At 42.8% G+C, this 25,713-nt stretch overlaps 1 protein-coding gene across 1 annotated transcript in view; it reads right to left on the bottom strand.

The window, feature by feature from the left end:
• LOC122795948 (transcription factor TFIIIB component B'' homolog) overlaps positions 1–25,713 on the bottom strand; it is a 390,329-nt gene that overhangs the window by 90,103 nt on the left and 274,513 nt on the right. The window contains exon 14 of the mRNA XM_044064431.1: positions 25,420–25,586. Coding sequence (XP_043920366.1) covers positions 25,420–25,586 — 167 coding nt within the window. The remainder of the gene's footprint in view (positions 1–25,419; positions 25,587–25,713) is intronic.

The following is a 25,713-nucleotide window of genomic DNA, read 5'->3' as shown; positions in this document are numbered from 1 at the left end:
TGGGTTTTCGGTAGCAGATTCAGCCATGCTGGAAGAGGCCTCGGTAGTAGGAGGCATGCTTTCGGCCGAAGGAAGAACCGCAGACTCTGTTTCAGCCGAAACCGAGACACTCGCGGTTGGCTTAACCGCAGTTTCGGCCGAAACCGCGGACCGCGAGTGTCGGTCCTTTTCCTTACGCTTTTTAGCTAAATGTGAAGTTGGAGTCTCCGACGGCATGATATAAGCAAAAGCGGGCCCGCAAAACTCCTCTGCAAACTCCGACTGACGTCTAAGTGTCCGTCGGTTGAAGGAAGCACAGGCTAGACAAGCTGCTACGTCGTGGTCTGGGCCTAAACAAGGAAGGCAGTAAGAGTGGAAATCTTTATGAGGTATTTGTTTCCCACAAGTTAAACAGTTATTCACTTTTTCTGACATCGGCTGAGGCAAGAAAGAGTCCCCAACGGGGTACTTAGCTTTTTAGAAGTCTTCGGTAGTAGCAATCTCTGGTTCTGACCGACCGGCACTTGCGAACCGCTTCTGCTTCGGGCGCCACGCAGCAAGAAAGACTGAGGAAAATGGCGTCGGCTGATGCCTTTATACCCGCTGAACTGCAGCTATGACATCGGGTGAAGTGCGACATCAGCCGAGGCCAGACCCAGACTTTGGAACTGCCGATCAAGGGCTGCCTGAGGCCAGGACAACCCATTTGTTAGGACTGCAGATGCATCCTTGAAGGACATCAGCAAGATGTTGGTGAAGGTCAGAGTACAGGACTGAGCAGTAAGCAAGCTAGTATTTTCCGCAATTTAAAATGGGAGTAACATGAACACTGCCACAGTTAAAATTTGTGGCTAACAGTTTTTAGAGAAAAACAAAACATTAACCCAGCACCCATCATCCTACATAGCCATAGCACACCATATGTCATTAGAGCCAATACATACGGACCAGATTGTTCAACAAAAGGAGCTCTATAATTATGAAGCCAGTAACATCTTAACAGAAGGAGATAAGTCAACTGGAGGAAAATGCAGCCATGTAAGTAAGGCATAAACAGATATTTCAGCAAGGAAGATACCCAAGTTTTACAAAGGATCAAACTTAAGAGCCAGCAATCTAGCATTTAAATATTCATGGCAAGATATTTAAAAGTATACTGTAAGACTTATCAAAGACCACTGAGACAGATGCATGACTGACACAAGCCTTGAAAGGTAACAGACTCCAGAAATAAGGGAGCTACGTGGATTTAAAATATCATGCATAACATTATGTGACAGAAGATGACGTGAAAGCAGTATCCTAACTTAATGAGGAAGTGACCGTGCTTGGTGACAGATAACAGAACCCAACAAGTACAGGGTGGGGGAATTTGTAGTGGCAGATGACTGTAGAAAGCATCAAGACTGAACTGACAGAAATCAGAGATGCTTTCAAGTTATACCTGGTGATCTCAGAAAATGGAGGCTAGAAAACTGGCAAAGGAAAGATGTCAGTGACACAGTGAAGACAGTTGAGGCTGGCAAACTGTAGTACAGTGGCGAGAGGTTAACATAAAAAAAAAAAGAAAACAAAGGGAATCATGGTGGAATCAGGGTAAAGAAAAGGAACAATACAACAAAGACAACTGTATCCAATATGAAGTCAAAAGGTGAACCAGAAAATTAGTGTACCAGATCAAGAAATTTGAAATAAGTGTTAAGAAAATGAGTGCAACAGTGGAAAGAGGCGCTAATGCTAAACGCATAAAATGGGGATTGGGTTGATTTGATTAAAGATCAAACTTCGTCCAAGAAATGAAAAATTTAAAAAACGGTTGGCAGATAAGCCAGACAAAACCAGGCGGTATGGTGAATTTGCTGCTTCATCATCTTAACTGCAGGAATCACCAGTAGATAACACTACAGCCTAAATGGCTTCCTGTTACTGAACAACCCACACACACACACCTCTAACTCCACAGCCTTTCAAGCTGCTGTAGTATGTACAAATACTAATGGTCTATATACATCTGATGGTGAAGCTCCGCTGTACTTACACCTCCTTTTAATAAGGCCGGGGGGACAAAGCATTCTTAAAGCTAACACTAACAGCTTGAAATGTACTACCCAAGACATCAGAAAGATTAATGAATACCAATCTTCAGGTTAATCTCTTGAACACCTCATGGAGGAATACAAATGTACTTGTTTTGGCAAATATAAACTATCAGCTCTTGCTACTGTCTTTGAACAATGTAAACCAATGTCATCATGTACACACTATACCATTTTTCTATTTTTATGTGCTCTATAATATGCATGTGTGCGCTTACTGTGTATACTACACAAGTGTGTTTTTAGAGTTTTCAGAGCAAGACTATTTTACTGTTATTTATAATATACTTGTGCATAATGAGGAGGTGTAAGTATAGAGGAGCTTCACCATCAGCTGTATAAAGACAGTTAGCATTTGTACATACTGCAATTACTACAATACTACATTGCTGCCTGTTCGGTACAGTCCTGAAAAGGATGTCTGCAGCATCCACCTTCCTCATTAACAAAACTAAGAAAACTGTGTGGATAAAGATGTACATAACAGAGTTGATAATAAAAAGATAAGCAGTTTGGGGTTGAGGTGCAACCACTTCTTTTGCTTTCTCAAAAACATCCCTGCTCCAGTACTAAAATGGATGCAAAGATCATTATTTATCATTTTAAGTTATAACTAAAAATCACATGTCAAGGAGGGCTCTGGTCTTTTCTTCTACTGAGGCATTATACGAAGAAAGTACAGCTGTGTGCCTACCATAAATGTAGATGTTCCAGTGTATTCACTGTTGCAGTCATTCCCCTTGGGTTATCCTGCTGGTAGGCGACCCGTAGTCGGCCCGAGTTCCAAAGTCTTGGTCCGGCATCAGTTGCTGTCGCCTCTTCCCTGACATCAGTGCGCCAGGGGTATAAAAGTTGCAACTAATGCCATTTTCTTCAGTTTTTCTTGCCCCAGATGTCAGGTGCCCCCATAAATGAAGGCTGTAAAGATATAAATATGCCAAACAACCATGCATTTATCACTAAAAACATTTTCTTCTTCTAGAAGCAAATACACCACATAGGTTGTATAGAGCTGAGAAGTACAGAATAGTCCCAGCAAAGAGGGGGATGGTGGGTGGGTAACCAGGACTGCAACAGTGAATACACTCGAACATCTACATTTATGGTAGGCACACAACTGTACTATGTTCATTGTGTTTCATTGTTGCAGTCATTACACTTGGGCAGAATCTCAAAGCTGAGGTAGGGTGGCTGGGTCTAGATTGGATTTGGCGAGGCTAACAAGCCCTGTAGAACTGCAGTGGCAAAGCCTGCTCTGGATTTGGAGTAGAGGGGTAGGTGGTAGTGCTTGGTAAAAGTGTGCACTAAGCTCCAGAGTTGCAGCTTCTAATATGTCTTTGGTTGGTACCCTCTGAGGAAAGCTGCTGAAGTGGCTGCTGCTCTGGTAGAATGAGGCATAATGCCCTTAGGCACAGATTTGCCATGTTGTGTATAACAGAAGTGGATGCAGTGTCCTATCCATTTGGAGAGTGTCTGCTTTGTAATAGGTTTTCCTTGTGATCCTGCAGCATATGCTACAAACGGTTACTCAGTTTTTCTGAAAGCCTTTGTTTTGTCCAAGTAAAATCGCAGCTGCCTTTGTATATATCCAAAGAGTGCAGAAGTCTTTCCCCTTTATTCTGGGGATTTGGGTAGAAAATAGGCAAATGAATAGTTTGGTTTAAGGCCACATTAGAGACCACTTTTGGCATGAATGTTGGGTTCGTCCTTAGAGAAACCCTGTCCTGGTGAAAAATGAGGAAAGGTTCCACAGCCATCAATGCCTGTAACTCTGAAACTCTTCTTGCTGAAGTTATTGCTAGGAGCAGAGCAGTTTTCCATGACAAGAATTTTAGATCAGCTGTGCTGGCTAGTTCAAAAGGAGGCAGTTAGTTTTTCTAAAACAAAATTGAGGTCCCAAGTAGGTACTGGTGCTCTCCTAGGGGGTCTTATATTCTTTGCCCCTCTGAGGTACTGTCGTAGTAGAGGATGTGAAAAAATGGGGGGATCCATATTGTAATGAGCTGAAATGGCAGAAGCATGGATTTTAATAGAAGAAAAAGATAGGCCTTTGTCCAACATCTTAGTCAGGTATTGTAAAATCTAAAGCATATAGTGGGTCGAGCCCTTGTGCCTGGTTCCAAGCACAGAATCTCTTCCATTTTTCCGCATAAGATTTCCTAGTGCTGGGTCTTCCTGGCTTCCAAAATTACATCCATAACAGCTGTAGAGAGAGGTGCAGTCTGAGTGGCTACATTATCTGCCATGCTGCCAGGTTTAAGGTTCTGAGTTGACTGTGCAGAATCTGATTGTTTTGCTGTGTCAGAAGATGAGGGATTTGAGGTAGAGGCCAAGGCGGGCCGTGGGACAAAATCTGTAGGATTGGGTAACAGTGCCGGCGTGGCCAGTCTGGGGCAATCAGGATCATTTTTGGCCTTTCTTGTTTGACTTTTAGAAGCACCTTGGTGAGAAGAGGCATCGGAGGGAAGGCATAGACTGTCAGGTTTTTCCAGTTGAAAGATAGAGCATCCACTTTCCATGCTTGAGAGTGATAAGTCCTTGTGCAAAATTTCTGTAATTGGCAATTGTGAGGGGATTCAAATAGATCTATGTCTGGGCGTCCCCATTCCCTTGTTATCATGTTGAACACTTGTGGATTTAGGTTCCATTCATGAGGATCCATGAGATTTCTGCTTAGTTCCTCTGCCAGTGTATTTTTTGTTCCTGGCAGGAATTGTGCTTGCAGATGTACCTGGTAAGTCAGTGCTGTGTCCCACAAAGTCCTGGCTTGTCTGCATAGGGGGTAGGAATGTGTGCCCCCTTGCTTGTTTATGTACCACATAACTGTGGTATTGTCAGTCTTTATTAATAATTGTCCTGGATGTAGTAGGTCCTTGAAGGCTGTCAGGGCATTCTGTACAGCTAGCATCTCTTTTTGATTGATGTGAAGATGTATTTGTTCCTTGGGCCACGTGCCCTGAACACATTTTCCTGCCATATGTGCTCCCCAGGCGTAATCCGATGCATCCGTTGTTATTGTCTGCCTGGCTGTAGGAAAGGTGAAAGGCTGTCCCCTTGTTGTGGTGACAGGCCTGGGACCACCATCGAAACTCCTGTTGTAGGCAGGGAATCAAGATTATGATAGTCTCTAGGCTGTGACAATGCTGAGTCCAAACACTTTTTAGATACCATTGTAGTTTCCTCATATGCAGTTTGGCATATGGAATTAGTAGAATGCAAGCTGCCATGAAACCCAGGGCCCGCAGAATGTTTCTTGCAGGGAGCTGGGTCTTTGTTGCCATCATTTGAAAGTAATGAGTAAGTTGCCTTTGTCAGTCTGGCGTGAGATAAGCCATCTGGGTAGTTGTATTTAAGCTTGCACCCAGGAATATTATCTCGAGGGGGCACTAGTTTTGATTTCTTTTCGTTTACTGTGTACTCTAGGCAAATTAGTAATCTTTTTACAAACTCCAGGTGCTTTAGATGAATGCCCTTGCTCTCTGCTTGAATAAGGCAGTCGTCCAAGTAGGGATATATTTGAATTCCTTTTTGTCTGCAAAATGCAATTACTGGTGCCAAGCATTTTGTGAAGACACTGGGCACAGTAGATAAGCCAAAGGGCAGTGCAGAGAATTGATAATGCATTGAGCCTGCTATAAATCTGAGGTATCTTCTGCACGATTGTCTGATTGGGACGTGCAGGTATGCCTCCTTGAGATACAAAGTAACTAGCCAAGCCTCTTTGCCCAGCATGGGCAAGAGTTGTAGTGTTAACATTTTGAATTTTGGAACATCCAGGAAAGTGTTTAGGATTGACGGGTCCAGTACTGGTCTCCATGCTTTGTCCTTTCTGGGTACTAGGAAAAGTCGTGAGTAAAACCCTTGGCCCTGTTGTTCTTGTAGAACATTTTGAATAGCTCCCATATCCATAAGAGTTGCAATCTGTTTTTGTGCCTCTGACCATTGGTTTTGTGGCAGATTTGGCATACCTTTTGGTTCTGGAAGCATGTGGAAGTGGAACCTGTACCCTTGAGAAACTATATTCAACACCCATTGGTCTTGGGTGATCATGTGCCAATTTTTTGAGAAAAGTGTTAGCTTTCCCCCTAGGGGTGCTGTCAACTGGTAAGAGCTTGGTATTTGCAGAGGGAAGTCACTGTGACTGTTTCCTGTAAGGTTGTGATTTGTCTTCTCCTCCTTTGGGGGCTGAAGTACCCCATTGTTTTGGTCTGTAGGAGCCTTGGGGCTGAGATCTGCCTCTTGTGGCCTTGTCTGACACTGGAAAGGACCAGTTTTTTGAAGGCCAGTTCCTGCTAAATCTAGGTGGCTGAACCTTTAAGAAATCTTTCACAGTTTGCATTGATTTTGCTTTATCCTCCATTTTCTTTAAAACCTCTTCTGCCTTAACACCAAACCAAGTATCATGTTGCAGCGCAGCATCCAATAATTTCATTTTAACATGGTCAGGTAAACTTTGTTCTTTCAACCAAGCATGTATTCGAATAACTAAGCCTGTAACTGCGGCTCTACAAGAAGTCTCTATTGAATCAAAACCACATTGCAGAGTATGCTTTCCCACTTGTTCAACTGCATGCAATAAATCCTGCATTTCTTTACAGTCAGGACCTTCTATATTTGTAACCTTTTTCTGCTTTAACAATGACATGAGATACTGCTGATATTTAAGCATGTGAAACCTGACAGTTTAAAACTCTTACAGCTAAAGTAGCAGAAGTGTAAACTGTTTTCCCCCATCTGTCCAGAGCTCTGGAATCCCTATCTGAGGGGACAGGATTTTTGGCAGTGGAAGCTTTAACCCTTTTTGGACCCTGAGATATAGTTTCTGGGACCACAGCGGGGTTTTTGTAAAGAAATTTATGAGAGTCAGGGACCTTGTAGTACGTGTCTGGCTTAACTGGTGCAGGGGGTAAAGAATCTGGAGACAGACTGGATTCAGAAAAAACATCCTCAACAATACTAAGCACAGAGGGGATAGCCAAGGGCCTGTGCTGAGGCAATAGAAGGAAATCTCTGAGCCTTTTTCTTGGATTCTGAGTAATCCTGGCTCTCCCAATGGAAATGCTCCCTCATGGTGTGCAGGGTTTCCCCAAAAGAGTAATCCTCAGGCGGTGAGGCTGAAGGAATGGACTCTTCAGCATCAGAGTCCTCATAGGGAGGGAGGGAATAGCACTGGTCATAAGAATAATCAGAAGAAATGGAAACCTGATCAGAGGAGTCATAATCAGTGTCTTGCCTAGGCCTTTTGTCAGGAGGGGGGTGGGAGCCTCTGATTAAAGTAATAAGGTCTTCGGTCATTTTAAGCATCTGTTTCTTAGGCATGGATGACTGTTCTGGAGAATGCTGCACTTGTTTCTTTGTCTTTAATGGTGTTTTTGACTTTGCCTTTGCTGCTGTAGTAGCTTTAATTGTAAGCTGTGAAGGTCTGAAAACACCCGCAGAAGCCGGTGCCTGCTCAGCAGCTCCGGACCCATCTGAGGGTATGTTTTCCATAGGCCCAATACCTTGAGTTTCCACAGGCCTCGGTGTCTCCACGTGGCTGTCGGTTGTGGCCTGTGGTTCTGAGGTAGCGGGTGTCAGGGGCTGCGAAAGCGCCTCACTGCGAACCAGACAAATAGGCTTCATCGCCGGTTTTGGACCTCGGATGGCTGTCTTTTTCTTTGTCTTTGCGTTTTTTATACATTCCGGTCGTCGGTTGTTCTGACGGCATTATGTAATTAAATCTTCTTCCAAAATAATGTAAAGCAAAATCAAACCGACGTTTAATAGTGCATTTATTAAATCTAGCACAAAACCGACAACTAGTGACATCGTGGTCAGGGCCTAGGCAAGGAATGCAATAAAAGTGAAAGTCCTTATGAGGTATTTGCTTCCCACAAGAAATACAATTATTAACTTTTACTGACATTGGTCTGGAGGGGTACTTAGCTTTATTGAAGACTTCGGTTCTGAAATTCAATTTTGAAAATCTCAGGAGTCGGCCGACCGGCACTTGCAAACTGATTATGCTTCGGGCTCCGCGCGGCAAGAAAGACTGGAGAAAATGGCATCGGTTGCAACTTTTAAAACCCTGGCGCACTGACGTCAGGGAAGAGGCGACAGCAACCGACGCCGGACTAAGACTTTGGAGCTCGGGCCGACTACGGGTCGCTTGCCAGCAGGATAACCCAAGTGTAATGACTGCAACAGTGAAACACGATGAACTTCACCAAATTCTGCAGAGGTTAATCAGCACCTTAATTTATCATAGAAAGGATTTTGCAGAAAAAAAAGTTTCAAAATTACACTGGCAAAAAGATATTTTTGAAGTGCACAGCAGCAGGTGGATGTCTGGATGAGTGAGGAAAAGTCAAGAAAAACAAATCAGCATGGAGGCAGACTGGCCCAAAATGATAGGACGTCACTCAGCAACATGAAACCTTCAAGCAGGAACTGATGCTAGTGTCTACTCCTTTACTGTCAAAGGGGAAATTCACCAGGCCAGCTGCAAATTGAGGAGCATATTTAAAGACTCAGCTGTCAAGCCTATGACAGCTAGCCTTTAAGAAAACTGACTACTGTAACTCCATGTTAACATTCTCTATTTCCATTTTTTCTAGGTGCTTTTTTACACAGTGTCTATTAAGTCTCTCGCAATCAGACTCCAGTCCATATATTCTCTTACACTGGGTATTCACAGCACGAGGGAAATAATTGTTTTGCACAGGCTAACAGTAAGGCAGCCATGAAGGTGCTCTGTGCCCCAGCCCACTTGAACCATCTCCTTGTGCATGGTCTGAGATGCACACCTTTGTTCACTAGCCTGGATTAGTCTGGCTACCCCTCCCACCACAGACCAGGACACTATGGTGCCGCTACTGTCCAATTCCCCATGCCAGGGGCTACAATGGCACCACTCCCTCATCAGCAGCTCAAGCCATTCTGAACATGGGTAACATAGTAACTGCAGATTTTTGTTTTTTTAATGTATGTAATACGTCTTGAATGCTGGTCATGGCTGAAGGCTTCCTTGGATCATTTCACTCACTTCATTAAGAAATGAACAAATGGAGGAATATATCTCAATTTTTCTACTACTGATATTTATTTTAGCTTTACATTTCTAATCTAATGTTAACTTCTCAAATGATACATTATACACAAAGATTTTAAAAACTGAAAAACATAAGTGGATGACACTGCCTGACAGACAAGTCAGAGGTCACCCTCTCAAAAATCTTTAAAAAAACAGAACACAATAAGAGATGACTGCAATACACTTTACTGTGTTAAATATAAACTCAAAGATTAAACTGCAGTTTAACAATTTCCACAGATCTTCAATGCTAGTGTCCAGTTTTTGATATGATCATTTATTTAAAATCATAATTTAGGTTCTTTTTTAAACAAGAAACATCTTTATTAAATTATCATATACGACATAGGCTATGTTACATTTATAAAAATGACAATAAACCATAGCAACACAATCTCAGTTGCAAACATTACACATTCCAAATAGTGCTGACAACTGCAGCTGCAAACATTATACATCACTTTTAACATATCCAGTCATTGTTAGTCAACCATTACATAGTTCATTCAAATCCTGCCTTCTTTTAAACTTCATTCCTCCTCTGCATGTATTGATCCCACAGTTCCCATTTTTTCCTATGTAATTTCCTCCTACCCTTTTCTAAAGATCCCATACTTCTAGTAAAGTTGGTTCAGACTTTGATTTCCATTTTCTAGTATTTGCTTTTTGGCAGCCATCCTAATTAGACTCAACAAGACATTCCTATGTCTAAGGCTATTCCATGTTTGTATGATAGCTCAAAAAATAATTTCCCTAGTCACTCCAACGTGCTTACCCAGAGTCTGACAGAGCAGTTTGCAGGGAATCTTTAAAATCTACCAACTCATTACACTCCCAGAAAATATGCTCCCAGTTACCTCATTCTGCCCCATCACACCTCCAATATTTGCTGTCTGCCTGAGGAAAAATTCTTTGAAGTCTGCTTGGGGTATAAAAATACCTATATGCAAGCACTTCCAGGCAAAGATCCAAAATCCTCTAAATTTAGTTGCATATTTGGAAGACATGCATATAACCCCCATTGTTTCTTTGTAAAGTGCTTATCTAATCTCTACTCCTAGTCCTTTCTAACCATCGATGGACTCAAAGTTATCATGCAACATTTTATATGTTCTGCTAATTATTCCTTTCTTAATGGCAACTTCTGTTCTACATTCCACTAAAAACGTTACCAGTGCTGCTCTTTCATTTAGGACCCCCCATTTCTTTCTCTTTGCCTACACACTAATTTAGCTTCTTTTTGTCTGTTTTCATTAAGCTACATTTAGGGACATTAAAGATGAGGTCAATACTAATGAAACATGTTATTTATTGTTGTGGAATATCTTTTCAAAACATAAGAATCTTTTATGGACGTAGTAATACTGCACAAAATCCAGTAATCAGCATTTAAGAGCCAGTCTCCTACTCTTCCATCAAATCCAGCACATACAAGCATACTCCTATGGCAACCTCCCTAGACAGGGTACACCAAGCATACAATCATCTCAAAACATTCAGCTGGCCTTAACCTGGAAATTTCCATGCCAGAAAGGCAAGAACATTCCCAAAGTCAAAACTCATAAAAGGTCCTCAGCACCATAAATCCTGCCCTTGCCCTACAGAGTAAAGTCACATTTGAGTCTGTCAAATGCTTTCGCTGCATCAACATACACCAAGAATAATGGCATTTTCTAGCACTTTGTTTCCCTCTAATCATTTTTCATCTAGTGTAGTCAGATGTCTGCCTCCTTTCCGCAAAACCACAATATGCCAATATCTATCAAATCTGGCAAAACTTTTGTCATTCTCCTAGCTCGAGTAGACATTTTGTAACCATGGTTTAAAACTGAAATGGGTCTATAGAAAGCTTGAGGGGGAAGATCTTATTTGAGTAATACACCCAGCATAACTTTCTTACAAGATACTGACTAACTCCACCTTCCCAAAAATATATTAACTAAAATACTCCAGATCTTTATCACCTTCATCCCTTCTAACATCCAAATTTCCAAAACAATACGGTCTGTTGATTAATTAAACATTACTATTTTAGTGTGTATCTTCCTTAGTTAATAACTACTGAGCTTCAACTCTCTCCAACCTCTGATAGAGGGGAGAGACACTAACGGTAGATTTGTGGTAATTAGGGGCTACTGGCAAGTGAGAAGAGTTATACAGTCATGTATATATTCCACCATGAACTGGTATTATGGAGCTTTAGAACATTTTGGGAGAAATAATCAACTTTCAATAGGGAATATTTATTTTCCTTGTGTATTATTTGCCTTTGTTGACTGGGAAAGGTCTGACTGGGTAAAACCCATTTTCAGTGGGGGCCTGGGGAGAAAAGTCCACATTTAAGTTACACATGATGCACACTGACAACTGCAGGGTAAAATATCTGTACATGAGCTTATTTACAAGATTTTTAAATATTTTCTATATGAACACAGCATTTTAATACACAAACACAAAAAAAAACGAAAGAAATTAACATATACTGGCTAATTACTGAATAGAAAATTAATTCCAATAACAGTTAATGTATTTATAGAGTGATGCTGCAGAGAAAAAAAACAAACTGGGGTGATTTTGAGGTTAGTAATATACAGACAGACAATTAGTAACACAGCTTAAAAATTGTCGAGGGATACAAAAGGAGAAATTAGGGAATTAACAGGAGGATAAATGGACAGAGGAGGAATTGCAGTTATTGGTGGGGTGCAAGGCAGAGGAAGATTAAGAGTTTAAGAAAATAGTGCAGTATGAGGAGGAAAGATAAAGTACAAACAAATGGGAAGCAAAGTTGGTGTAAGAGTACGTGAAAACTATTCACTGTTGCAATCCTGACTTATGGAATTTCCTGCTTCAGAAGCCCTTGTTCGGCCCAACTACCACAGTAAAAAAAAACTCTCTCTTCCTAAGGCTGGCAGATGCTCTACCTTGGTATTGTTATGTCTGGGTATAAAGGGAGCCAACCAACACCATGACATAAGTTTTTCTTGCCTCTAGAAGGGAGAAGCCCCATAGGTGACCCTTAAGAGAGGGGTAAAATATGAACAAATCATGTCTGAAGGGTCACCCTGTGTAGGGTTCTGTGTAAGGAGAGGACAGGGAAGTAAACTGTTATTGTAATGAGAATAAGGGGGTTGGAGGGAGGGAAAGGAGACTAACAGTGAATACATTTGAACATCTACATTTATGGAATGTGTACACAACTGTACTTTGTTGTGTGTTTCACAGCAGCAGTCCTGACTTATGAGATGATTCCCAAAGCTGTGAAGAGGGTGGAAGGAGTATTAAGGAGAGGATGTCCTGCAAAATGACAGTGGCAAGCCCTGCTCTGGACCTGCAGAAGGCCAAGAGGTGATAGTGTTTGGTAAAAGTATGTACAGAAGGCCATGCAGCTGCATCCAAAATGTCTTTGGTAGGTACTCCCTTTAGGAAAGCTGTGGGCGCAGAACTGGCCTGAGCAGAGTGAGCCCCAACAGATTTAGGAGGCTTCTTGCTACAGTGGGTGTAACAAAAGGAAATGCAGTGGGAGATCCACTTGGAGATAGCTGGTTTGGAGACTGGTTTGCACGCAGATCCCAGGGCAAAGGAAACAAACAGTTGTTCTGTTTTTCTGACTGCTTTAGTTCTGTCAGGGTAGTAGCAAAGTTGCCTGTGCACATCCAATAAATGAAGAATTCTTTCTCCCTGGTTTTGTGGCCTACGGAACAAAGTAGGCAAGCATATGGCCTGGTTCATGAAGTGCCTTGAGCACCTTGGGCATAAATGATGGGTTAGTTCTGAGTGACATGCTGTCAGGATGGAAAATAAGAAATTATTCTATTGCCATGACAGCATGCAACTCCTACCCTTCTAGCTGAGGTGATTGCCAGTTAACAGGACAGTTTTCCACGTCAAGAATTTTATTTCAGTGGAAGAAGCTGGTTCAAAGGAGGGCAAGATAGCTTTTTCTAGAACAAAAATGAGGTCCCCAAGGAGGGGCGGGTTGCCTACTTGGAGGTCTGATATTAAGCACTCCCCCAAAGAATTGTTTCATTAGGGGGTGGGAGAAGATAGGAGGAAGATTAGGCATGGGGCTGAAATTGCAGAGGCGTGTATCCTAATGGATGAGGATAGGCCTCTGTTCACCAAGATAGCCAAGGCAGTCTACGATTCCTGCAATGTTGGCTGAGGAAAGGATGAGGCCTTTCTCCTGACACCAAACAGAGAATCTTTTCCATTTGGCACAGTAGTTTTTTCTAGTACTGGGTCTTCTACACTAGTATATTAAGCAGCTGGCTACTCAGGGGGAGCTAGGGGTAGAAGTTTATTGAATTATCCAGGCTGAAAGTTTGAAAGTCTACTGGCTGGGGTGCAGGAGTTTCCCCTTTGCCTCAGTCAGATCCACTCTTAGGGGTAGCTGCAAAGGTTTTTCTTTGGTCAAACACATTAGCAGAGGGTACAAATGTTGCCTGGGTGAGTCTGGGGCAATAAGGAAGACCCTAGATCTTTCTTCCCTGATTTTTAAGAGGACTCTTGGAAAGAGAGGCAGGAGAGAGAATGCATAAAGAAATAGATGGTTCCAGGGGAATGAGAAGGCACCTGTCCTCCAGGTTTTGCGAAGTTTGTTCCTGGAACAGAATCTTTTTCGCTGAGCATTTTTGTTGGTGGCAAAGAGGACTATTTGTGGGGATCCCCATTTCTGGGCTATGCTGAGAAAAATTTCCCGATGCAACTGCCACTTATGGGGGTCCATGAAGTGTCTGCTGAGACTGTCTGCTAAAGTGTTCTGAGCCCCAGGAAGGTACTGAGCCATCAGGTGCAACCCTATAGCATCTGCTGTCCCCCAGATCGGCACTGCCAGACAGCAGAGAGAGTAGGAGTGGGTGCCCCCTTATATTTTTAAGTACCACATGACTGTTGTGTTCTGTTTTTATAAGTAGGAACCCTGATTTCCAGTGATCTTTGAAGGCCATCAAGCCCTTCTGTACTTCCATCAATTCTTTACAATTTATGTGTTTGTGCCTGAACTGTTTTTCCCATATGCTCTGAGATAGAAAGTGCTGGAAATGGGCTCCCCAGGCTGTGTTTGTCATCCGTGGTTAAGGTTTGCTCCTGAGGGATGAACCTGAAGATGAGACCCTGGTTCTGTGTATACATTCGTGCCCACCATGCCAGTTCCTCCTGGAGGCAGGGAATTAACTGAATTTCCATCTCCAGGGGCTGTGAATGTTGGCACTAGATGACACTGAGGTACCACTAAAGTTTCCTCATGTAAAGGCTGGCCACAGGGATCATTAGTATGCAAGATGCCATATAGCCCAGTGCTCTGAGGAATTCCCTGAATGGAATTCATGTAAAGCCTGGCCAGAGGGATCATTAGTATGCAAGATCCCATTGTAGCCCAGTGCTCTGAGGAATTCCCTGGCTGAAAGGCATTGTCTTTGCATAATGGCATGGAAGTACTGGGTTAGAAAGGCAGCCCTGTCTGCAGGAATGAATGCCTTTTAGAGGGAGGAATCCAGCAGAGTCCCCAGGAAAACTGTCCTGGTGGTAGGGTTTGTGCTGGACTTGTTGAGGTTTATGGTGAACCCTAGGGAAGAGAGTATGGCCTGGGTCAAGGCCAGATCCTTGAGTAGTTTTGACTAACTTGTGGATTGTATGAGGCAGTCGTCCAGGTAAGGGTAATTCTGGATGCCTCTCATTCTACAGAAGGCGATCACAGGGGTCAAACATTTTGTAAAGACCTTGGGAGCAGTAGACAAGCCAAAGGAAAGAGTAGAGAACTGAAAGTAACTGGTACCTGCTCTGAAATGTAGAAAACAGGATTCTTCTATAGGAATGTGTAGGTTGGCATCTTTCAGGTCCAGAGTACCATTAGAGCCAGAGGGGTTATCATGGGGAGCAGTTTTTTAAGAGTAAACATTTTGAATTTGGGAACTGAGAAACCGATTGAGGATGGACAGATCCATGACAGGGCACCAGCAGCCTTCTTTCCTGGAGACCAGGAATAGCCTGAGTAAAAAAACTGACGGTTTGGTACTGGTTCCACATTGCCCTGTGTGCACAGATTTTGGATCTGAGAAATGGCCTCTGCTCTTTGGTTTTTTGGTACATCAGGGAGGCGCGAGAATCTTAATGGTTCTTTGAAAGTGAATCTGTAGCTGTTTGAGATAACTTACAGCACCCACTTGTCAGAGGTGTTAAGGGCCCAGTTCTCCTTGAATGTACCTTTTCTGGGAATGGGGGTGGGGAAAAAGGTTGGAGGGGAGTCATTTTATCTCTTTCTAGGACCCTGTGGCCTATAACTCCTCAGCCTGGGTGGTCCTGATGACCACTATCTTGCCCTTTGAGACTGTTCCCATTGTCTATGGGACCTTTCTCCTTGGGTTTTTTCTCTTTCTTGGCTTAGATTGTGAGGGAAAGAACCAATGCTTAGTGGGAAAATTCCTACTAAATCTAGGTGACTGGACTTGGAGGACGTCTAACACTCTGCATGGATTTAGCTTAATTCTCCATCTTTTTTAAGATAGCCTAAACCTTAGATCCAAAGAGGAAGTCTTTACCCAGGGGGTGCATCTAGTAGTTTAGATTTGACCTGTTCTGGTAATGCCTGTTCTCTAAACTGGGCATTTCTTCTGATAACAGAACCAGAGACAGCAGCTCGGGTAGATGCCTCAAGGGCATCATACCCACAGTGCAAGGAGTGCTTAGTAACCTGTGCACCGGAATGGCAGAGATCTACAGTTCCTTGAAGTCATTCTTACCCTCCAGGAGGATCTTTTTTCCTCATATTATCCAAGATACTTTGCTGGTATTGAATCATATGGAATTGGCAAGTTGTAGGCCCTCATGGCAAGGGTAGATGAAGTGCAAACCTTCTTTCTGAGTCCATCCAAGGCCCTGCTTTGTCTGAAGGTTGAGAGTTTTTACAGGTATTATCCTTAACTGCTTTGCGCCCAGGTGTGACAACCTATGGGTCCAGCAGTAGGGCTCTTATAAAGGAATTTATGGGAGTCCAGTACCCTGTAAAACATGTCTGGTTTTCAAGGGCTGGGGGACATGAGTCTAGGCTGAGAGATGATTCCATGAAAACATCAACTACCACCTCCAAAACTGGAGGAATAACCAAGGGTTTGTGCTGTGGGCTATCTAGGAACTCCCTGACCCTATTTTTTGATTGAGGGTATTCCTGGGCCTGCCACTGAAAAAATTCTCTCATGGCATGCAAAGTTTCCACAAAGGTGATGTCCTCAGGAGGTGTAGCAGAAGGTAAAATCTCTTCTGAATCAGAATCCTTAAAGGAGGTAAAAAAAGAGGTTCATCTTCCAGGTCAGAATTGTCCTGATCAGAATCCTCAGCGGAATCAGGGGGTTCTGAAAGAGGCTCAGGACTAGGATTTCTATTGTTTTCCTGGTGAAAATTCAGGGGAAAATTGTCTGCCTCTAACCAGAGAAATAATGTCTTCGGCCAGCCTAAGTCCTGTTGGTATCGAGAGGGCCGGGAGTCAGTAGGCCTAGACACATGTCCTGAAGTCGAGCTCTTCTTGGGTGTAGCTTTTGTCTTGGACCCGTCTTTCAGCTATTCTGACACTAGTCTATCAGAAGGAAGAAATGTTTGCAGGCAGACGTCCTGGGGGAGCGTCGTTGGTTGTGGATCATTCGCCGGAAGCCGAAGCCTGCACAGTGACTCTGGACCCAACCAACAAACCGTAAGACAAGGCTTCCACTGAAGTAGACCCAAGAACAAGTCGGACTCTGAATGGGTCTCGATAGAGGCCTGTGCCACCGACTCGCTCGAAGGGGGCTGCGAAACCACCTCATGTTCCTCTGCAATGATAAGCCTTGAAGATATGGCAGATAAACCAGTGTCATCATAGTCCCAAAGTTCGGTTCTTTTTCCCTTCTTACACTTAGGGAGTTCAATCTTGGGACGACCAACGGATGCCATTGATGGGATGTGGTGGGTTACTGACTAAGGTGCTTACAAGACTTTGGCCCTACCCCTTATAGATCTGGTATTAAAATAGGCACACAGATGGCAATTGGGGATGTTGTGGTTTGGGCCTAAGCATGCAAAACACGAAGTAGGAAAGTCTTTGTGTGGGACTTGTTTTACACAGTGGAGACTGTTGTTAACTTTACTTGACATGAAAGGAAGTTCCCCAATGGGGTACTTAGCTTTTAAAAGATTTCTCACTCCTGTGCGGATCAACTGACGCACTCACTATTGCTTCTGGCTCCGAATGCAAGAAAGACTGATGCCATGTTGTCAGCTGGCTCCCTTTATACCCAAACGTACCAACATCAGGGTAGAGCATCCTCCAAACCTTAGGAGGAGGGAATTTTTTACTTTGGTAGTCAGGCAGACCAAAGGCTTCTGAAGCAGGAAATCCCATAAGTCAGGACTGCAACAGTGAAACACGAAGAACATCTACAGTTGCAAGTTCAGAAAGAGGCTTTTGGTGAGACACTCTGTCAAATGATTTGGAAAGGTCAAGAAAAAGTGAAGAAATAAGATTGCCCTTATTTCTGTATTGGTTTACTATGATGGTGAAGCTGAGAAGGGCAGTAGTAGTACTGTGGTTGGGCCTGTAACAGTGTTGGGTGTTGGACAGGAGGTTGTGTTTGGTTACAGGTTTCATAAGTGGAGACTGAATACGTTTCTCAAGGATTTTTGACAGGAGTGATATGACAGCACTAGGTCTATAGTTTAACTCTGTTGAAGTACCTCTTTTGTTAAGGGGTATAAATAATATATTTTTTTCCAGATAGAAGGGACATAGTTTTCAATTACTGATCAGTTGATCAGAATGGAGACAAGGATGGCTAGTGTTTCTGCACCTGTTTTGTGGAACTCAGTGGGAAGGTTATCGGCAAATGAGGCTGTTGTTTTTAATTTGGCTAGTAATATTGGGGAGAGCTGAAAACTAAGACAGCATTGCTTTCGAGAACAGACGGAAGTTGGGGGGGATGAAGAGACGCGGTCACTGATTAGTGATAGAAATGACTGGATAAAATGAGTATTAGAGTGAGTGGCATTGGACTCTCTGAAGTAAAAGGACAGGGTGTATCCAGGCTCTAACAGTTTATTTAGAGGACCAAAAAAAGTTTGGAGCTGTTTTGATGCTTTTCTTGAAGAGTACTGTAGTATGACTTCTTGTCAAATTTAACAATGATCTTGGCTTGGTTTCTGAAATTTCTAAAATTTTGGTAGATGTGTGTTTATTCTCATACCACTCTTTCATGCTTTACCTGTCTGCAGCATGAGCTGTTTGGTCGTGTCAGCCATGGTACAGTTAGTTTTTACCCTTCTTGTCCTAACTGGTGCTGAATCATTTAGCATTGTTAAGAAAAGTGTAATTGAAGTGATTAACTGCTTCATCTAGGGGCATTAGTCTTAACACATTCCAGCTATAGTGAAACAGGACTGTAACAGGTACGGACTGGGACTTGATTTGCAGTAGTGAGGATGTAATCCGTGAGACCTATAAGGGAAAATTACTGAGAGGGGCTAGATTTCTGAAGAAATTTATGAAAATACTTGGTATGGCAGATATGAATTCAGTAGTAGGAACTCAGAATTTACATATTAGTCCCCAAGGTACAATAAGACTAGACTGCATACAATTATATTTTACAACAGTATGTGCATTTAATTAAAAAGTTTGGCACATATCCAGTAACTATTTTACTTATTTATTTTTTGACATTAGTTAACCGAGTTGTTCCAGCTGGGCTTGTGGCCCATTTTCAGTGGAGACCCAAGGAGAAAAGCTCAAAAAAAAAAAAAAAAAAAAAAAAGCTTACAAAGAATCAAACATTTGAGTCAAAATATGGTCAAAATCAGTTATACAAGAACGTTAGAGAGACGAAGCAGAAATGCAAACACATGATATATACATATCAATATTTTTACAGACTAAAAAACTATTTCAGATCACCAATAAAACTGTAGGGTAATTAAGTAAAAATGAGATGCAAGTACTTTCTCAACAACCTGTTAAAAAGAGAGAAGAATTTAAGTAATGAGTAGTAGAAATTGTTACCAGGGAAGACAGAAATGTCTTCAGAATAAATAACACAATGAGTAGAATAAAATCAAAACTGAGTTTAAAGGGCATAAATGAAAGAGAAAAATGTATTCCTAGGAAAAGAAATCGCTGTTCTAACAAAACAAACAAAAAAAAGTAAACATTTCCAAACACATACACACGTACCTTAACCCTAATTCTACCCCCCCAAAAAAGTAAACAGCTGAAAACACATATGCACGTAACTCAACCATACATCTAACGCAAAAAAAGTAAACATTTTAAAGCATATGCACATACCTTAACCCGCACCCTAACCCTAAGGTCAGTAACTGCTGCACATTTACGTAAACAGTTCCAAACACATACTTACCTTAACCCTAATTCTACCCCCCTAAAAAAAAGGAAACAGCTTAAAACACATATGCACTTAACTCAATCATACATCTAACGCAGAAAACAAAAAAGTAAACACTTTCATACATATGCACTTACCTTAACCCGCACCCTAACCCTAAGTTCAGTAACTGTTGCACATTTACACTCAAGAGCTATTGATAAGGGAATCTCTGAGACCACTCTACAGTGCAAAACAGAACAAAGCAATGAAGCGGTCAAGTGACTTCTTTCCCAGGGAAAGAATTTTCTTAACAGCCGCTTCACTGTTTTGCCTGTTCATTCTTTAGGTGTTGATGAAAACGTATTGGACAAAATGCGTTTTCGTCGTTCTAACAGGAACCTGTTAGAGAGCATTGGGGCTAGCAATCAGGCCCTGTAAGTCTGCTGTGGCAAATCCAGCTCTGGATTTAGAAAAGATAGGCAGGTGGTAATGCTTGGTGAATGTATTTACAGAGCTCCAGGTAGCAACTTCCAGGATGTCCCTGGTAGGGATTCCTCTGAGAAATGCTGTAGATCTAGATGCAGCCCTGGTGGAATGTGATCTTATTCCTGGTGGGGTAGGTTTTCCATGGTGCTTGAAGCAGAAATGGATGCAATTGGCTATCCATTTGGAAATGGTTTGCTTTGAAATGGCCTTCCCCTCTGCCCTTGCAACAAAACTAACTAGCAGCTGGTCAGATTTTCTGAGAAGCTTAGTTCTGTCCAAAGAGAATCTAAGCTGTCTGTGCACGTCCAGAGAATGCAGTATCCTTTCCCCCTTACTCCGAGGATTAGGGAAAAAAGTAGGCAAATGAATGGACTGGTTTAGAGCCACACTAGACACCACCTTGGGCATAAAGGACGGATTAGTCCTGAGGGAAACCCTGTCTGCACGGAAGATAATGAAGGGTTCCACTACCATGACAGCCTGCAGTTCAGACACTCTGCTTGCTGAAGTGATTAGCTAGAAGTAAGGCCGTTTTCCAAGAAAATAATTTGAACTCTGCTGTAGCAGCTGGTTCAAAGGGGGGGGGGGGGTGAGTTTTTCCAATACAAAGTTAAGGTCCCTGGCTGAAGGGGGAAGCTCTGCTGTGGGGCCCTAAATTTTTGGTCCCTCTAAGGAATTGTTCTAGCAGGGGATGAGAGAAGAGGGGTGGCTCGGTATAATAATGTGCTGAAATGGCAGAGGCATGAATTTTAATTGAAGAGAAAGACAGGCCCTTGTGGAACATTTCTGTTAAATAATCTACAATATGGGGTAAGCTGGGCACCGTTGTGCCCCTCCCCTGAGCCTGGCTCCAGTAGCAGTATATTTTCCACGTTTCTGAAAAGGATTTTCTAGTACTAGGCCTCCTTGCCTCAAGAATGACATCCAGCACCTGCTTACTGAGGGCTGCTAGGGGTGAGCTCAGGGAATTAACCAGGCTGCAATTTTGGGGTTTGAAGCTGAGGGTGCAGAATCTGGCCCACTCGCTGGGACAGCAGGGAAGGGGTCTGAGGCAGGTGCCATGGTTGTAGCACTGTCAGACTGCGCAAAAGGGGATACCAGTGCTGGCATGGCCAGTCTGGGGCAATAAGTACTGTCTTTGGCTTGTCCTGTTTGATCTTTAGTAGAACCTTCGAGAGGAGAGACAGAAAGGGGAAGGTGTAAACTGAGAGGTTTTCCCAGGTAAAGGACAGGGTTATCCACTTTCCAAGCTTGGCTGTGAGGAGTTCTGGTGCAGAATTTGTTTAACTGGTAGTTCTGAGGGGAGGCAAACAGGTCTACCTCTGGTATCCCCTATTTGTTCCTCAAGAGCTTGAATATTTTGGGTTCCAGTTTCCATTCGTGTGGGCTTATGAGATTTCTGCTTAAGTCGTCTGCCAGTGAATTTAGTTTGCCTGGCAGGAACTGAGCTTGCAGTTTCAACTTGGTAGTTCAAGGCTGTGTTCCACAGGGCCATGGCTAGTGTGCAGAGTGGATAGGAATGGGTTCCACCCTGCTTGTTTATGTACCACATAACTGTGGTGTTGTCTATCTTTACCAATAGTTGTCCTGGAAGAATAAGGTCTTTGAAGGCTGTCAGAGGGTTCTGTACAGCTAACATTTCTTTTTGACTGATATGCAGTTGCATCTGTTTTGGGTTCCATTTGCCCTGAATGCAATGCCCTGCCATGTAAGCCCCCATGCATAGTCTGATGCATCTGTTGTTAAGGTTTGGGCAGCAGGGGGTAGAGTGTAAGGGAGTCCCCTTGTTGTGGTAGCAGGCTTCTGCCCACCAAAGGAACACTACCCTTAGACAAGGAATGATAGGAATCATTGTTTCCAGGTCCTGAGAATGTTGACACCATAGACTTTTTAGATACCATTGAAGTTTCCTCATATGCAGTTTTGCATATGGAATTAACAGAATGCAAGAGGTCATGAACCCGAGGGCTTGCAGGATTTTCCTTGCAGACAGCTGTTTTTTTTGTGGCCAGTAGGATGAAGTAGGTTATCAAATACACTTGTTTCTCCGGAGTGAGGAATACCATCTGGGAAGTTGTGTTCAAGCTTGCTCTCAGAAATACAATCTGTTGGCAGGGTACTAAGTGTGATTTCTTCTCGTTGACAGTGTACCCCAGTGAGATTAGAAGTCTCTTTACAAATGCCAGGTGTTGTAATAGCAAGTTCTGACTTTCTGCCTGAATAAGGCAATCATCCAAGTATGGGTAAATCTGAATACTTCTCTGCCAGCAAAATGCAATGGCTGGAACTAGGCACTTTGTGAATACCCTGGGCACAGTAGATAAGCCAAAGGGAAGTGCATAGAACTGGTGCATGGAGCCCGCCCTGAAACGTAGGTATTGTCTGCAGGATTCCCTTACTGGGATGTGCAGGTAAGCTTCTTTCAAGTCTAGGGTTGCCAGCCAGGCATCCTTGGCTACCATAGGAAGAAGCTGTTGAAGTTAGCATTTCGAATTTTGGAACCACCAGAAAGGTGTTGAGAATAGACAGGTCCAGGATAGGACGCCAAGAGTTTTCTTTTCTGGGAACCAGGAACAGTCTTGAATAAAAATCTTGTCCCCTTTGTTCTGCTGGGACAGGTTGAAAAGCCCTGATACGGAGGAGAGAGAGAGAGCACTTGTTTTTGGGCCCCCACCCACTGATTTGAGGGGAGGTCTGGCCATCCACTTGGGGTTGGTAGTGAGTGGAAGTAGAATCTGTATCCTAGGGAAACTGTTTAAAACTCATTTGTCCTGGGTAATGAATTCCCAGTTTTTTGCATGCAGGGCGAGCTTTCCTCCTAAGGAAGCAAGTAGTTGAGCAAGGCTTGGAAGAGTTAAGGATAACTCATTGTGCCATTTTTCCATAGGGGGGTGACCTACTACTCCCTGCTTTGGAAGTGGGAGCCCCCCTCCACTGCTTAGATCTGTGCACAGCCTGAGACTGAAGTCTTGGTGGTCTGCTGCTCCTGGGTTTGGACTGAGAAGGCCCAGAAGGGACTGGAAAAGACTAGTTCTTTGAATGCCAATGCCTACTGTAACTAGAAGGCTGTACTTGCAAGAAATCTTTAACAGTTTGCATAGATTTAGTTTTTTCCTCCATCCTTTTGAGGACGACTTCTGTTTTGTTACCAAAAAGGCGGTCTTGGTTTAAGGGTGCATCCAGTAATTTAGCTTTGACATGATCTGGCAAATTTTGTTTCTTAAGCCAAGCAAGCCTTCTAAGTTCAGACCCAGTGACAGCAGCCCTGCAAGATGCTTCTAAAGCATCGAAACCACATTGCAAAGTATGTTTACCAACTTGTTCAGCAGAATACACTAACTCTTGCAAATCTCTGTGTTCAGCACAGTCAGGAATCAATATAATTTTCTGTTTTAGTAGTCCCATAATATGCTGTTGATAAACATATGAACCTGGCAATTTAAAGCCCTAATGGCCAAAGTAACAGAAGTGTATACCTTCTTACCCAATCTGTCAAAAGCTCTAGAGTCCCCATCAAAAGGGGTAGGATTTTTGGCAGTAGTAGTCTTAATGCCTTTTGGTCTTTGGAAAATGGTCTTTAGATCCGCAGTAGGATTCCTGAAGAGGAATTTGTGAGAGTCAGGTACTCTGTAGTACCTGTCAGGTTTCCTGGGAGCTGGAGGCAAAGTGTCTTGGGTAAGACTGGATTCCAAGAAAACATCATCTACAATCACCAGAATAGCAGAGATAGCTAGAGGCCTGTGTTGAGGCAGGAGTAAAATTTCCCTAAGTCTCTTTTTGGACTGGCTTTCCCAGCGGAAATGCTCCCCCAAGGGTATGCAAGGTTTCACCAAAAGAAAAGTCTTCTGGAGGGGAAGCAGAGGGAATGGAATCCTCTGCATCAGATCCTCATAAGTAGATACGGGTAAATCCTGTTAGTCAGAAGGAGCAGAGATACCAGATTCCTGATCAGAAAAATCAGAAAGAAAGTCAGTTCTAGGTCTCTTAGAGGGGGAATGCTGGCTTCCCTAAATTAAGGTAATAAGGTCTTCAGCCATTCTAATAATTCGTTTTTGAGGAATATGGGCCTGAGTATGCGGCTTGGTCATCAGTTTCTAGGCTTAGTGCAAGCTTTAGGTCCGAGGAATTTGGTATTTCTAGCTTGAAACGAAGTTGTCGGTTTAATATAAAAGTCGGTAGGCCTGAATACACCCTCAGAAGCCGGTGCCTGCACAGTGGCTCCGGACCCATCCAAGGTAGAGACAGCCGCATGTTCCATAGTCGAAGAAGCATCTCGCAGCATACCAGACTCCAAATGGGTCTCAGTAGAGGCCTGTGACTCTGTAGTAGTGGGTATCAGGGGCTGCGAAAGTGTCTGAGTACCGGCGGACTGGCGACTAGCTTAATGGAAGCGTCATCGGCAGTTTTGGACCTATGCGGTCTTGTCTCTGCCTTTACCCTTATGTTTTTTCAGGAGATCGGTAGTCGGATGGCTTAACGAAGCCATTTCGGAGTACAGAGATCGAGAATGGAAATGTTTAGCTACAAAAATTGCCTGACGACGAACAGTTTGGGCGTAGAACAAGGCACAAAACCGACAGCGAGGTATGTTGCTGTCTGGGCCTAAACAGGTGATGCAGTAAGAATGAAAATCTATGAGGTATTTGCTTTCCACAGACAAGACCATTGTTAATTTTTTCTGACATCGGTTAGGACAAGAAAAAAGGATCCCCAACGGGGTACTTATCTTTGTGAAGACTTCAGATCTGAAACTCGAAAATGAAAATTTCAGGAGTCGGTCGACTGGCACTTGCGAACTGCTTCTGCTTTGGGCACCGCACGGCAAGAAAGACTGATGTAATGGCATCGGCTGCATGTTTTATACCCCTGACATGATCTGACACAGAAATCCAAAGACTCTAGTCTTCAGGCCAGCTGAGGGCTACCTGCAGGCAGGTAACCCAAATGTGATGACTAACAGTGAAACACGAAGAACATCTGGAAGAGGGATCTTTAGAAAGGAGAAAGAGCAAATTACATAGAAATAGTGAAATTTGTAGGAACTATACATGCAGAATAATGTCAAACAGGAAGTGTGAGTTTAAAGGAAGGCCAGAATCAAGCAATTTATGTAATACTGGAATGAAAGACAGCTGTAAAGAAAGAAAATATGTAATGTATAATTGTGTGTAAATGAAAAAATGTGAATATAATTTGTCTTTTTTATTAATGTATGAAAAAATGTTAATATGGTTGGTCTCCTCTACTAATGTATGTGCACGTATATTTTAAATGAAAATTTAATAAAAGTGTTTATAAAATCACTTTCACAAGAACAACCAAAGTGAATGATTCACAACAGAAGGATGATCTGTGAAACAGGTAGCTTAGTACAAAAAGAAATCATAAAAAGACTGTGCATAAACTGAGAAAATAATTATGTTGCATTTTTTTAACTTACTTTGCAGGGCAAGTATCATGAAATCTGTCTAGGTGTGAACGGTCTTCTTCAGACTCCGTCCTGCTTTCAGAGTCCAACATTGTATTTGACAGGTGAATTCTTGAAGAACTTGGCAAATCTTGTGATTCTGTCATATCAGGAGACAACAGTGCTTTTTGGTCTGCTTGCTGAAAACAAAACAGGATAAAAACAGAATTATCTTCTAATTTATGTATACTCAGGTATTCACTTATTCTGATTCACTACCAGACAATAACCTGCTCGTTTGGTCTGTTTCCTAGCTAAACAAGACTA

The sequence above is a fragment of the Protopterus annectens genome, chromosome 2.part2 (genome assembly GCF_019279795.1).
Source record: "Protopterus annectens isolate FY-2018-M chromosome 2.part2, PAN1.0, whole genome shotgun sequence".
Lineage (NCBI taxonomy): Eukaryota > Metazoa > Chordata > Ceratodontiformes > Protopteridae > Protopterus > Protopterus annectens.
The sequence above is the reverse complement of the archived record's forward strand: the minus strand, read 5'-3'. Positions and strand labels throughout refer to the sequence as shown.